Source organism: Xylocopa sonorina, chromosome 8, assembly GCF_050948175.1.
Source record: "Xylocopa sonorina isolate GNS202 chromosome 8, iyXylSono1_principal, whole genome shotgun sequence".
Classification (NCBI taxonomy): Eukaryota; Metazoa; Arthropoda; class Insecta; order Hymenoptera; family Apidae; genus Xylocopa; species Xylocopa sonorina.
In genome coordinates this window covers 10,036,985-10,051,592 of record NC_135200.1, presented here as the reverse complement: position 1 = coordinate 10,051,592, position 14,608 = coordinate 10,036,985, and the positions used below count along the sequence as shown (strand labels likewise).

The following is a 14,608-nucleotide window of genomic DNA, read 5'->3' as shown; positions in this document are numbered from 1 at the left end:
TTCCACGGGACTTTTACTTTTCTTTATCGCATAGGCGAGCCCGTGCGCGAGCCACTGACGATCGTTTTCGTACACCTGGATGACACCTGGGAAACTAGTTTCCTCGCAGGAAGCCGCTGCCGATCTCTCAGGCCCCCTTTTGTGCCCGCCACGAGCGTGAAACTTATGTGGTCTTGTGTGCACACGCCACGGTGTAACACACGAAACTGCCGGCTTAAAGGAACTCTCTGTGCCGTAGAAAGAAGGTGGTGGAGGAAGCGAGGAAGGCGTTCGAGGGTACAACAGAGACGGAGAAACGGCCCATTCCCTCCGTGTGTTCCGCGTGGTCGTCTTTCTCTGTGTACGTAGCGATGCGTTCTGTATGTATACGTGTGCACGTTTAAGCGCGTGACCGGCCGATACACGAGTGCCAATGCATGGGAGAATAATCTTTTTACTTTTCTTTTTTCGAAAAATTTCGAAATTTAAAGGAGATCGAACTGGCTCCGTTCCCGCGTTAGACTAGAGGGCGACAGTGGGCGAACTTTTCGGCCTGTTTCGAATGGATGGCGGAATTAGAAATGTCTCGAAAGAGCCTATGGGATTGTTTATATGTCACGCGCGTTCGAGGTTAGGTGTATAGGCGATCATGATCGCTGGACCTCTTAAACGGAGGACGACAAAGGAGTTTCGAAACATCCAGCGAGTTGAACGGAGCTGGGCGTTATTTGTACGAGATTTTATCGTGATTATGGTAATGTCCTCGTTTCGAGTACGTCATTTTATGGTTAGTAAGACAATTTGATGAATTATAAAATTGTGAATGTTACAAGAATTGATAGATTCGGCGGTTTCCGTGACTTTGTTTAAATTACTGATCGATATCTATTGGAATGGGCCTAGGAAAATATCTAAACGTCGTATAATACATAAAGGAAGCGTTTCACGGAGTAATCTGGATGAATGGAAAGGCGCGTGTATTTCCTTTCGTCTCGAATAAAACGTTACTCCCTAACGACCTAAGTGCACTTCCTGTATAATTGAGTGCACTTAACTTTGTTACGCTTCCGCGAATCCGTTGAACCCAACCGATTCAGCGGTTGATGGATTGCAATCTAAATTGAAATTGATTGCAGATATTCGGTAAGATGGACGGAAAATGAAAATTATTAGTAAATGAACTATTTTCTATCTGTACGAGGAGTAACAAGGTGCTATTATTGCAGACGATGAAGACGCGTGTTCGAAGCAATTACAGAGATCTATTTTAAGACACACGTGTCTGCACAGTTGGTGTCTAATTACAATTAAACGAGATCGAGCGTGACGAGGAAGGTGCGAGAAGCTCTCCCCCGTTTGAACAATGGCAGGGCTATGATAATCGGCCGGAAAACTGCAACTTTGAAGTAGGAAGCCAAAATGTGCATCGCCCTCTCATGCTATAATTTACTTACAGTCAATTCTACTGCTTACGGTGTACATCTATATTCACTATTTTACGGTTAGCAGAGCATTACTGTACATCGCGTTAAGTTTCTTTCATGCTACGTATAAAAGGTACTCACTTAAATATGGTTAAGTTAGTAAATTTTGTTTTAATCTTGAAGTGCAGCATAAGTATTGCAACGAATTTATTCGGACGTTTATATTCGGAAGACATCGATGAACGTGCAATGCCTAATCGAGTCTACGTTACGTCGCGATTAATTTTCAAATAATTATTTATTTATGAAAAGCATGCAACTCACGAGACGCGACCCCTCGCGCTAAACCGGTATTAAGGCTGCACGCGTGCAGGCATCGTCTGCACTCGGCTTAATGTCAGCCACGCGAGTTGGCACGAAATACGATAAATGCCACTTTCGCCCTGGAATAACCTATAGCTCTCGGGTATCCCCTAGTTTGCAATGATAATTCGCACCGCCGAATATTAAATCCTATAAACGGCAAACTCTTTTCCTATTCTATAAATCACTTACCGAGGAAGAGATGCTTATTTATATTAACTGAATAATCCATTTCCTGTTTTCCTGACATTCTTAGCAATTCTTAAGGAATGGAAAAAAAGTACTTCCCAGATACTCGGCTTTCCATCATTAATCTAGTGACAAGCATGGTCAGCAGGAATCCTGTAATAAGACAAAATAACTCAATATCCGCGTTTCTCTGTCTTCCTCCTCAGGTTAGTCACAATTTGTAGGTAATATTTGTAGAAAAATTTTAACCAGACCTTGTAGCCTCTTGAAAATTCGAAAGTATTATACACATGATTCATACTTGTCTACAGACCACCTCGGGTAACATCATCATTCCTGTTCTAACGTGGTTGAATGTAAGGAATATGGTACACGATTATCATTCCACGTACGTTCCATCATGGTCTTACGATAAATACCGCTACGATAGTTTTGTAGCCGTTAGCCAACGTTTGAGACGTAACTATAATTGACATAGTTATTAATAGATTGTAGACGTGTTTATGATAATTTGTATTTTTATAAAGTCAGGTAAAAAGTGGGACGTAACTAAGAATTTCCTACCATATCATAAACATTGTAATGAGTACTCACTTCACGTTAGACGTGTTGCATGTTTTTGCATTTTTATACAATTAAATGTCACGCGATAAATGCATAAACGTCCCCAGTCTAGATATTAATCATACTGCCCATAAGAGGAACGAAAAAAGTACTCTGTTTTTTGATTTAAGATTTGCAAAACAACGAACCGAGAAGGCGAGCAACGTTTCAAAGACGACGTTGCTGTGCGAAGAAACTTGAGAGCCAAGGATGAAATTGGCCAGTGCAAAAATATCAGCGACGGGGAACGAGGGTTGCCTGCAGCCGCGAGAATTTTTCGAACGCGACTGTTTTCTTCTTCGCGAGTAGCCCGCGACGGAAAACGAGCCGCAATAAAGTTTACAGTGCGGCCCCGCTGACTCCCGTGTATTTATAGCCGACCATTTCCACGGGGTTCCTCCCGTAATTTTCGAGTCGAACGACTCTGCACGTCGACGATTCCCCATTTGCTTCTTCCTCGCCTTCGCTCCGTGTGAAGCTTGTCCTTACGGATCATCCTTTGATGCACCAGGGCCTTTAAAGTTCGAGCTCTAATAAAATATTCTTGTCATGAGTCTGGAATGACAACCCCCAACAGACTATTTTTTATGAGCTCGATCATTTCTATTTTCTTGCACCATGCAAAGTCTGGACGACGCTCTCGTTCCAACATCGCTATTTCTGAAGCTCTGATGTGCTCTAAATAAGTCAGCCTACGGTAAAAGACGCCCACTATAACCTTCGCTCGAAAGGGTTATAGAAGGGTTTGGAAGTCTACAATCCATTTAGTACTAAAGACGAGCTAAGCGCAATACAATTGGGCATGGTTATGGTAGCGAAAATCTCGCAATATTCTTCCTCTTTATATTTCATGGTTCCTTCGTTCCCGTCAAGGTCGCCTGTAAACATGAATCTTTCAGTAATCGAAGTTACTTAAATATTTCATCCTCTTATGTCGTTCTGTGTTCAAGCCTGCCCATCAGCGTTCGACAGTCAGTTTATTTCCATCGTGCCATTTACATCGGAAGTCTAAGGCAACCCTCCTGGCTCATTGATCACCACGACGTGCACCGCGACGCAACGTGTCAAGTTCATTCCGACGTAGCATGGGCACGACCCACGTGGACGATGACCGCTACCGTGGACGAAAGTAGGAACGATGCGTCTGAACGCACGACAAGATAGACAGAGGCTTTCGATCGACACCCGGGAGGCACATCGACTATAGGAAAAACCACCACCCAGCCGCGAAACCACCCCTGCCAAGTGTCAGTAGCGTGCTGTCTGTTGTTGCTATTGCACGAGTTTCCGTTCTTCGTTGGACGTCCATATTAATTAACGGCACGTTCCTGTACATAAGGTCGCAAGATTATTAGGGGAACAGCAAAAAGTGATAATAGGAAATTGGCCAGAGGAAGGAACCGATCATGAAGTTCGAGTAATGGAACAACAATTTTAAGCAATCCATGAAATTTCGAATGTAAGTGACGTTATATTTGATTGATGTTTGCTTTGGAGCAGTTGAACACATAGAATGAATTTTGGACGAAGAGTTTGCGATTTTTCGTAGATATTAACAAATTTCACTTTTGAAACTTCATGACTTTTACTTAAAATTTATGATACGTAAAACTTTTTACTATAAGTTTTAGAAAATACAAATAATTTAAGGTTTCACTCGCAGTTCACTTTCATAGAAGTTTGTAACTCTTATTAAACGATGCAAAAAAGTAATTGCAATTAAGTCGTAGCAGTAAATCTTGTTCTTCGAATTAAGAATAACTTTTTCTTTTAATTGTGTGTTAATTTTTTTAATTATTTGTAAAAATATAATATTTGAAAGGAAAGGGTGCGCTAATTGGTGAACGTTATCTGATATGATTAGAATCGCGAAGAATTTTGATCCACTTTACTTATCGATTAATCCGTTTCGTCTATGCAGAAAAATTGGAGCCTGTTCGAAATGTTCCGATCGTGTGGACTGAGCCGGAACGAATTTATTTTGCTGTCGATCTTATTGGCTTTCACTTTCAAAATCACGGCAAACCGTCGCGTTTACGTTAATTGTTACAAAAAGGAAAGGCGCAAAATGAAAGGTGCAAAGTGACCCAAGCGGAACGATGTCGCGAAACGACCGAGTCCCATGATTTACGTCGTCTTTCCAGTCTTCTCCGGTCCTTATACGTCGAAGGCAAGAAATGAGCGTTGATTAATACAATATACAGCTGAAACGTTTATACTTTCGTCTCATTGCGCTTTCATTTATTCGAACGCCCGTAAAAACGGGTATTTTATAAATGTTTACCTTCATTTACGGTTCACTCGCAGCCTTGATTCGCTTATCGATGACAAACCGCGGAATTTCTAATGGAATTAACAATTAGCGGCGAAACTTTCGCTTCAATTGCGGCAACGCGTGTAATTATCATCCCATATGTAAGCAAACACGTACAATTAACCGGTCCGTCGTTGTATAAATTTTAGTCGGATAAAAAGGCTTTCACTATTGTGAATACCGGAAAATGAGCCATTTCACTTCACGATCCGCGATCCAGCCTCGAATGGGCCCCGATTGTTCGCAATGACTCGAAACGTGCCCCGTGGGAACGCCGCGGATCGCACGATTGATAATCAACGGGATTGAATTCTGGTTGGTCCGCATTTACGTCAAACAATTTCTCTTTCTCCGAGTTATAATCACATCCATCAATGAATATCGGTGATTCACGATATTATTGAAGGCGCGCTTTCGTTCATAAATCATCTGCCACTTATAAAGTTTGACTAAGATACACATTGGATTACGTATTTAGATAGCATGATTTAACGTTCTGCAAAACGTGAAATAATTAGTAAATGGTAGTTAGAGTTCGTAACTAGGACAAACTCTTCTTCATTCTAATTTATTGAACGTCCGATGTGAATTCTAGCCAGGAATTATGTATACGTTCGTATATACGTGTTCGAAGGTTGACGAATGGTGCTTCTGAAAAATCCGTCGCCTTCCCGAGGCGGGAGTGTCCAAAATGATACGAACAAGGATAACAAGAGGAAGAGTCGCGCATCCCGCGGTAACAGTCCGGCGGATACGATTACTTCCAGAGGAAATAGCCCGGGAAAGAACAATCCTGTTGTCAAAGTAATTGGGAAAAATAATTTGCTACGGTCTCGTGGCAGTGAGTGAGTATTGGTCCACATTTTTTATGTTTAGAAATAATTTTTGTGGCAAACAAAATAGCCGAATAATTTCCGTACCTTCGGTGAGCACGAGGAACTTTTCTCGAGTAACGTTTAACGGCGCATGGACGGTTCCGTAGCAATTTCGAGCAAGTGGACAGTGTAAGCAAACGTTTATATAGAAATTATCGATCTGACTGGACGTTTCTGCGAGACGCTGACGCGTTCTACCAAACAATCGATGTCTGCATTTTCTTTTCCTTTTTTTTACTGAAATAGATTGCACATCGGTATTTCTCGACGGTGACGTCTTATCATCGATTAATTCATGAATATTGCACAAATCGTAAATACATTGATTCCTTTAACATTATCGTCAACATACCGATCAACAAAAGCAATATTTTTCTTCACCATCGACGTATAAATGCAATAACGTAACCGTAACAGATAATAATCAATATGATACAATTGTACAACCATCAGTTATCGCGTTCTCGATCTTTACGCAGTAATACGTCAGTCCTTCAGCTTACTTGAGTCTTTCGAGCTGCAAAACAATAAACTAAACAAAGAAATTGAAAAGAAAGGAACAACGTGACGAAGAAAAAAATCACGAGGAGAGCACGAGTCACTTATGAATAGAAAGAAAGACAGCGAGGAAGAGTATTGACCGGTGGAAAACTACCGCAAGAAATTATCGCGAATGATACTAGACGATCTTGACGATGTCAGAAGACAACGGAATATCGTCCAGTGGAAAGTTATTTCCATTCGAGCCGATTCAGTGACGTGTCAGACGGCTGCCAAGGAAAAATCTTTAAATAATTCGTAAAGAGGACTCGGACGGAGTAATTAGCGGATCGATTTGTTTTCTAGAAATTGTCCCCAAAGATTCAGGCCGCTGATAGCTCGACGTCAAGCGGCGAAGTAGCTTCGAAATAGTCATTCGATTTAATTCTCCGATGGGGATGGCTGGCTTGTGTAAACTCACCCTAATCGTTTCACGTAACTATACGTACGACATTGATAGACACGTACGTCGTAGTTGCGACACATTTCGATGTCATGCATCGATTGCAAAGGCCTCGGCTGGCTGTCCATTTCTGTTGGTCAATATCGCGGCGATCGTGGACAGTGGAAAGAGATCTTCGCGTTCAGACACGTGAAACGCGTATTTTACATGGGAGAGGGTATTCGGCTTGGCAGTTTTATGACAGAAAATAACTAATATCATGGAAGGGGGAACAGAAACTGATATGAAATGAAGAGAACAATTATTCATATTTTTTTTTCTTTTTTTTTATGAAGGGTACGTCGAGGATTGATTGTGATTAAAAATAACTATTAAATGCACAACATTGCCATTTGAGAACGTATTATTTCCTAATGTACTAGACAAATAATCTAATTTATAATTTATTTCTATATTCCAAACTATTTTATCTACTAGGTATTTTACCCATTTAAGTACCAAATTCTTTGTTCAGTAACTGAAATATTAGGAAATGAAATGGAGTAATGCAAATTATTCTATTTTTGGGAAAATTGTACATTTCAGTAAAGTGTTATATTAGAGGTTTCTGTGTAATGATGTAACACCTATGATAATGATTTATAGCTTTAAGACATTACTTACGAACTTTCTGTAGAAATGACGTACACGAAAATGGAACTCATTATCGAATGAAACGACAGGAAGAATGACAATGAAGGGTGTACCGACACACGATCTATTATCATATAATACTGTCGGGCAAATTTATCAGCGACCGATGCAACTCAGATCGCGAGTCGAATCATAAATATCTCTTTAGGCCATCGAGGAATCATCAACGACCATCAGCAAGGTGAACAAGACTCTCGCGATGAGTTAACAAACAAAAAATTCTAACCTTGGACCCGGACAATTAAACGGATCTCCCTTCATTCAGAAAGTCGATCAGTTTAACACGGTTTGAATCAACAAACATGATCGTGCTACGGTTGCGTGATTGGAAAAGTAACCTACGCTATTTAGGTCATCTAGATAATATGAGGGAACGAGTTAACAAACGAAACCACTCGAAATTATTACAATTTCTAACAATAAGAAACAATACGATCCACTCGTTTAATATTGTTCTCTTATAATCACGTTTCTGCACTTATCGCTCCAATTGCAATAGACAGAAGCTTATCGATTGACCTACACATAAACGTTCGATTACGCGAGCCACAATTTTTATCATGCTTTTAACGTAATTGCAGTTCTCGAACGCGGATATTAGGAGAAGTCGAAGCACACTTCGAACCGTTCTATGCAAGGTGCCTATATCTAATAACTATACGGTCGTTAAAATTGACAAGAAGTGCGTGCTGCTTTGCATTTCCCATGGTATCATCGAAAAATATTTAACAAAAAGCAATATGTTGCCTCTCACACGATCAGCAGCAGTCGAAAAGAAGTTTACGAATTGTGCATCCGCGCAATCAATCGAGAACTGTCCGTTTAGTAATCAAGCCTTCGTGAATCATTGACCGAGGTTGCAATGATTTTTCAATAAATGATAAGCCCCGTGGCGCAGGAATCGTAAAAAAAAACACGAAATCATAAACGAGCCTGGTCAATCACGCGATTTTTCTTCGACAGTTTCAGTTAGCCGGCTTGATTGAATCTCCTCAATTATTTAGCCGCCATGATAGGAGGTCAATCATGAACCTGCTAGACGGGGCTCATTCCCGTTGAAACGTCCGATCGTGATAGAGAGCGATGCTACAATTCCGTATACCAAACTCTTAGCTTCTAATCTGTTTAATGCTATGCAATTTTTATCAGCTCGTCCGTACGTTTCGATTCCAGGACCGGTAGCATCGAGAGATTGGTGGATGGCGATAAAAGGGTGATCGCAACCAAGCATTTGCTTCCAGAGAACAACATAAATGTAGTCATCAGGTAATTTGAGCAGTAAGCAGCTCAGCCACAAAATTTATTACCCCAAAATAGCATTAGATCGTAGAATAAAAATGTACTAAAAAAACCAAAAAAAGAAAATTATTCGAATCGAAACGATAAAAGATTTTATATAAAATGACTCAATGATATCAATCTTTATGGTGAATTGCTTACTTTACAGAGTACGTCCACTTAGTAGCAAGGAAATTAAAGCTGGTGAAGATATGGCCGTGCAATTTCCCGGGGACGGACAGATATACGTAAGTTCATTTCCTTATCTACCTTCAGTAACGCGAATCACTTGAATCCTTTCGGTAAAGTCCTTCAGTAGAATCCTTTCGGCGTATACTCGGTATGTCTCGAGTATATTCGAGAAGGCATACGAAAATAATACATAAAATAAATCACTAATCGCTCTGATTTCTCCAGATTACTTTCCACGCTGAAAGGATTAAATTACTAATTACATGCGCGGACAATTTGTTGATCGTCCGATATGGTCTTTCTGTTCTCGCGTTTAATTAAAAACGAACGAAATTAGCATAAATCACGCTGACTTTTATCGCCTGTCCCTGTGCAGTGCGAGGGATCTCCCACCAGCGGGGACAAGAAAGGCAAATTATTTTCGTACAACGTGGTGTTCGAGCCCACGGCCACTCAGGAGGATATTCTCCAATTCTCTGGCGTGAAGAAACTCATAGAGATGGCCGTTGAGGGGTTCAGCTGCACCGCATTCTGCTACGGGCAAACCGGAAGCGGGAAAACTCACACCCTCACGGGACCTCCGGGATTGGTTAGTGGACAAGGTTTTTTTTTGTGAACTCCGAGAACCTTATCTGACGGGAATTTGCTATCTTCGTCGATTTCACGGATCTCTTTGTGGAATTGAAGAAACTATTCGTAACTTTCACCGAGAAATGTAGCAACAACGAAGAACATCACAGAACAATGTATTATAAAGGAGCTGGTCGAGTTGAAGGCCACGTATAAACGTAACACAAAGGTTAATGCTGATCGACGTGCGTAGATAAGATAATGGTGGAGTAGACGATGCTTGTCTCGTTTACTGCTTGCACAATATTCCACGCGACCACGAAAAACAAACAAAATTGTCAATGGAAGCGTCTGAGCAATTAACTATGGCGCTTCGATGCGCCTATAATACTTACACCTTCCTTTAAATTTTAACATTTTTGTACAATACTAGAAATAAAAATCGAATAGCAATATCATAGTCAATAAAATGATATTAATAAAGTGGAATCAATTATTGACAGACAATTGTTGGTATTAGTTTGAGAGGCTGAACCCTTACTCGGAGCAGCACGGCCTGGTCTTCCGGTCTTTCGTCTACCTATTTAAACTACTGCACGAGAAGCAAGAGTGTAACTTCGTGTTGAGAGCCTCTTTTCTAGAGATCTACAACGAGAAGGTCAGTATGCCTCCCGTGGAATTAAAGAAGAATCTCAGATCGCATAGTTTAACTTTAAAATACACAGGTAATGGATCTGTTAAATCCTGGTACGTCGAGAAAACCCTTAATGGTCCGGTGGAGCAAAAAGACGCGAGGTTTCTTCGTCGAGAACCTTTTTACCGTCGAGTGCGAGGAGCTTGATGACCTTCTGGCGGTTCTCGAAGAAGGTAGCTGTTATCGATCTTCACCTTTGCACCCTGAGGGATGGTCTTTAACCCCTTTTAGCCAAACCCCAGCATGCAATACGCGTTACGACTACTATTTTACAAAACTCTAATTTAGCTGATACTTCCTTAGAAGAGATAGGCAAATTCTTTGAAAATAAAAAATTGAAAAAAATTTTCTTCAGGTATGAGGAATAGAGCAGTTGGCTCGCATAACATGAACGACCATTCCAGCAGAAGTCACACTATCCTCACCGTCAGCATCACCTCTGAGCAACAGGTGAGCAACCCAATTGTGGTTAAACAATAGTTCAAAGTTACACAAACGTTAATATTGGTAGATGGACAACAGCGTATTCATCTCCAGGCAGGGGAAGATTAATTTCGTTGATCTGGCCGGAAGCGAGATGACCAAAAAGACCCAGAGCGAAGGGAAAACTCTGGAGGAAGCAAATAATATCAACAAAAGTCTCATGGTCTTAGGTATAATCAAAAACACTATCACAGTAATTTTCTTGCTCCATCGCGAGTAAAGATACCGAGGGGACGAGAAATTTAGATGCTCCATCGCCATCGAGCGTACTATACACTTTACAGCTCTATTCGAAGCAAGAATTTCCTCCTGAGAACATGATACCAAATTGATGCTATGCAAATCGAATTACGCTTGATATTACATCTCGCAGCAACATTATAACACTAATTGCGTGGCTGTATCGTGAGAACCAATTTCGACGAACGAACGGGTGTAAACTGTGATCGTAACATTAGTGTCCGTGAAGTAATCGATTTTACTTAAAAGAAGTTTTTCCAACTTTTTCTGCGCAGGCTACTGCATATCCTCTTTGAGCGACGGAAAGCGCAAAGGTGGTCACATTCCATATCGAGATAGCAAGCTGACCAAACTTCTGGCTGACAGTTTAGCAGGAAACGGTGTTACATTAATGGTAAATCGAGTTATGTTAATTACAACGACCCAATGTTCTATGCATTCGATAGATATGGCTAACTGAATAATTTTGTTGAATTCTAGATTGCCTGTGTTTCGCCAGTTAGATCGAATGCGAGTGAGACGTTGAATACATTGAGGTACGCGGCAAGGGTGAAGAAGATTCGGACGAAACCAATCGTGGTAATGGTGAGTGGAGAGAAACTAATTGCTATGGTAAGGGGCTCGAGTTTGGGCTGCTCAAGGCCAACTTCCCTCGAATTGATTCGTTACATACATGAGATGGAGAGTGGCCTCGAACGGCCTAAACTTGTATCCCTAGCTTTAATCACTGAGGAAATAAAAGACGTAAAGCTCGACATTATAGGATCCTCGAGAGGCTCTGATTCTCAGTTTGAAACGAGAAGTAGGCGCCCTACAGACAGAAAACGAACATCTGAGAGCGGCTCTTCATTTAAATGACGATGTCTCGAACGTAGTTCGTAGTGAATCTAAAGGTAGCTTAGAAATATTAATTAATTAGAATTTAATGATAATTACAACAGAGAGAAATGATATTCTATGAGAGTTAGGTGATTTATTTATTTCAAATAAATTTTCAAAGCCGAGAGGAAGATGATAGCAACGCCTCCAGTGGTAGATTTGGACAAATTGTCCGAAATGGAGCGACCAGAGTTAAGCCAACTAATTCATGCGTACATCACCGAAAATGAAGCTCTTCGTCGCGAAAATGCAGAGTTGTACGCTACCAGGGAGCAAGTGATACGAGATCAGGAACTCGTTTGCAGAGAGAACGAGAGGTTACTGAAAAAGCTCGAGGATGTTAACTCGTAAGTACACTAGGATTTGAGACGACCTCGATATCCAATTAATCCAGTAGGTTTCGTTACCACAGAGTCTGCTGTCGGTCGCCGATTATACCTGCTCGACCTACGTACTCGGCGGAAATGATGAACGACAATAACGATGATGCACCTGGTGCGACTAACGTTTGGACCAATCCCAACATAGAGCCTATTCCTCTTTCGAGTGTATGTAGAAACTCTTGCGACAAAAATAGAATTTCACTTCCATAATAAAGTATTTGCCAAAGAAAAAGAAACTAAGGTTCCGCTAAAAAATTACAGGATATGATCAGGCATGGATTATACAGATCAGCAAGTAGCATGCCAGAAAAGATACAAAAGGAATTAGACAAACGTAGAATCGTAGGGAGTTATACTAGTATTGTAGAGGCATATAAAGACAAAAGCCAGCATCGTCGACACAAATCGTGGGACGACGGAAACGGCACGACGAGAATGAGTCCGGATCAGGCAGTGTCACCGATAGACGTAAATCAGTAAGTAGCACCCAAAAAGCCATCCTACCATTCCATCCAATACAATGATGACTCGGAATATTTTTCAACAAGGCAGACTTTAAACGGAATTCCACATCCTACCCAAACAATTATCATCCACATTGTAGATTAGAAGCTTTGTCAAACTATTAAACTGGACCTTTAAACTCGTCAATTATCAACGTGAAATAAATTTCAATCAAACGTTGGTCAAGTTTACCAAGACATTGACCTAACTTCTATCTACAATGTGCTATCGTGTAAGATATAACCACTACCATTCTATCTACTAATTGGAGGAACGCGTGGCAACAGGTACAAGAAAACTAGCATACGCCGCACCTCGACCGTCCATGAAGAGCGAAGACCTTCGGAGACCAACGATCTCCTGGGCGAACCGGTTCATCCGACCGACCATTCGTTCAACGAATCCCCGGACTCGATCCTAAGTGGCCCTCTGGAGATGGTGAACTCGACACCGGGCACGGCTGAGTCAGAGGCCGAGTTTCCGCTCGCGCCGTCGCACACTTCGTCGCCCTTTGGCACACCGGAACTCGAGGACCACGCGGCGAGAACGCCGAGAAAATACGGGGAGAAAGAAGACGAAACCACTCAAAGAGCGTTCGGGAGTCCTATTCCTGTCGATGAAGATAAACCACTTTGAATGCTCGGAGCAATGCAATGCGATAGTCGATTTTGTATTTTAACCCAGTGACGACACTGGGGACCGAGTCAAAAGAGTCGGGATCGGTTGTAGAAGATATACGAATAAACTGAAGGAATACGCGTGGAAATTAGTCAATAATTTCATGAAAGGATTATTTTGAAAAGATCGCGAGTACTCGAACGGATCTTAATCCAGTGATGATCTGGATCAGAACAAGGGCATTGGCCAAGAGCCTTGGTAGTAGTGGTAAAATAGATTGAAAGGGTATACACGGGAATTAGCTGCTTTTTCAATCGAAGGAGAACCTCATTTTAAAAGGATAATCGTGTGAAATTTCTTGGTCAATGTACGGCTTAACGGTGGCGGATATGTATCGATTTTTTGAATGGTAGAGATACAGTAACGTCGTGGTTTCGAAGTAATAACAAAAAACTTAGTATCTCTAGTCGAGAGTATTATTTCCGTGTAGAAATATATAATTGTGTGTGAAACTTAGGCGTGAGTAACAATAATTATTTTTCTGAGTTTCAAAAAAGGTAACTCAGGTTATCAATAATTCTACCTCTGAATAATGTAAAAGCAGATATTCGGTAATAGTAAAAAGTGTGGACCATGTTATATGCAATGAATAAAGTATTTGACTGTTTTACGAGTAATGATCACTTTATACCTAAACATTTTTAGGAAAACCATACACATATGCGAATGATTCGATTACTCTATCTTTCCTCCCACATAGAATTGTTCTAGAATTTACAAGTCAGTTATCGCGTACCGTTAAAAATAGTAACATCGTGCCATATTCGATGGAAGAGAAAGCATCTCGAGGAAATAAACTTGAGAGAGAAAATATTGCTATTATTTCCGCTAAAAAAGCGTCCAGTGAAAGACACGTGATCCGATATGTTTGTTACCGACACGAAACAAAGCACATCGTGCAATTGCACGCCAGTACATAATTTGCCAATGACGAATACATAATTTATTAGATAAGCATCTTGCCACGTCAGAAATGCAGAAAGAGAAAATTGCTAGGTTAGACACGACTGTCGCTGACGACAACGCGTACGCGCGCAGAGGGCGTTCGTTCAAATGCATCGAATAGAGAACTTTCGAGAGGAATATTACCTGTTGGTCGGGGTTGTTCTAACCGCAATTGTCTGGTAGAAAACACGAGCAACGAATCGTATTTGTTTGTTTGCCAAAACCCGAGCTACCATTCGCTTGTTTCACGCTCCAATCAGAAAGTCACATTCGAATGGGAAATTCATGATGTAACGTTAACCAACGATGTCGCAACAAGAAAAGCGAGAAGCGATACCGCGGAAAATCTCGTTCCAGACATGATCGATTCGCGGCTTGC

The 14,608-nt window shown here is 41.1% G+C and overlaps 1 protein-coding gene and 1 long non-coding RNA gene across 4 annotated transcripts; both read left to right on the top strand.

Annotated features, from left to right (window-relative positions):
• Nucleotides 1-320: 320 nt before the first annotated feature.
• Nucleotides 321-3,870, top strand: LOC143426318 (uncharacterized). The gene is made up of 4 exons (XR_013102137.1): nucleotides 321-733; nucleotides 1,206-1,385; nucleotides 2,267-2,414; nucleotides 2,690-3,870. It is a non-coding gene; the product is annotated as an uncharacterized LOC143426318 (long non-coding RNA).
• A 45-nt stretch (nucleotides 3,871-3,915) lies between these two features.
• LOC143426495 (kinesin-like protein KIF12) lies at nucleotides 3,916-13,401 on the top strand. Of its 3 annotated transcripts, none has more exons than XM_076900006.1 (16): nucleotides 3,916-4,017; nucleotides 5,507-5,717; nucleotides 8,557-8,649; nucleotides 8,831-8,909; nucleotides 9,230-9,442; nucleotides 9,944-10,081; nucleotides 10,149-10,290; nucleotides 10,473-10,567; nucleotides 10,629-10,770; nucleotides 11,116-11,234; nucleotides 11,321-11,425; nucleotides 11,604-11,733; nucleotides 11,841-12,066; nucleotides 12,117-12,267; nucleotides 12,364-12,578; nucleotides 12,894-13,401. In XM_076900006.1, exons 2-16 carry the CDS (start codon nucleotides 5,515-5,517, stop codon nucleotides 13,240-13,242), a joined length of 2,400 nt encoding a protein of 799 aa, XP_076756121.1. In that variant the 5' UTR covers nucleotides 3,916-4,017; nucleotides 5,507-5,514; the 3' UTR covers nucleotides 13,243-13,401. The 3 variants fall into 3 exon arrangements, with proteins under 3 accessions (XP_076756121.1, XP_076756122.1, XP_076756124.1); XM_076900007.1 differs by having other exon boundaries at nucleotides 12,132-12,267; nucleotides 12,894-13,400; XM_076900009.1 differs by lacking the exon at nucleotides 12,364-12,578 and having other exon boundaries at nucleotides 12,894-13,056.
• The last annotated feature ends 1,207 nt before the right edge of the window (nucleotides 13,402-14,608 follow it).

Coding starts and splice junctions, on each gene's coding strand:
- LOC143426495 (XM_076900006.1), top strand. CDS start 5,515: ATGGTGCTTCTGAAAAATCCGTCGCCTTCCCGAGGCGGGAGTGTCCAA. Junction 8,910..9,229: donor CCGGGGACGGACAGATATAC/GTAAGTTCATTT, acceptor GTCCCTGTGCAG/TGCGAGGGATCTCCCACCAG. Junction 9,443..9,943: donor TCACGGGACCTCCGGGATTG/GTTAGTGGACAA, acceptor TGTTGGTATTAG/TTTGAGAGGCTGAACCCTTA.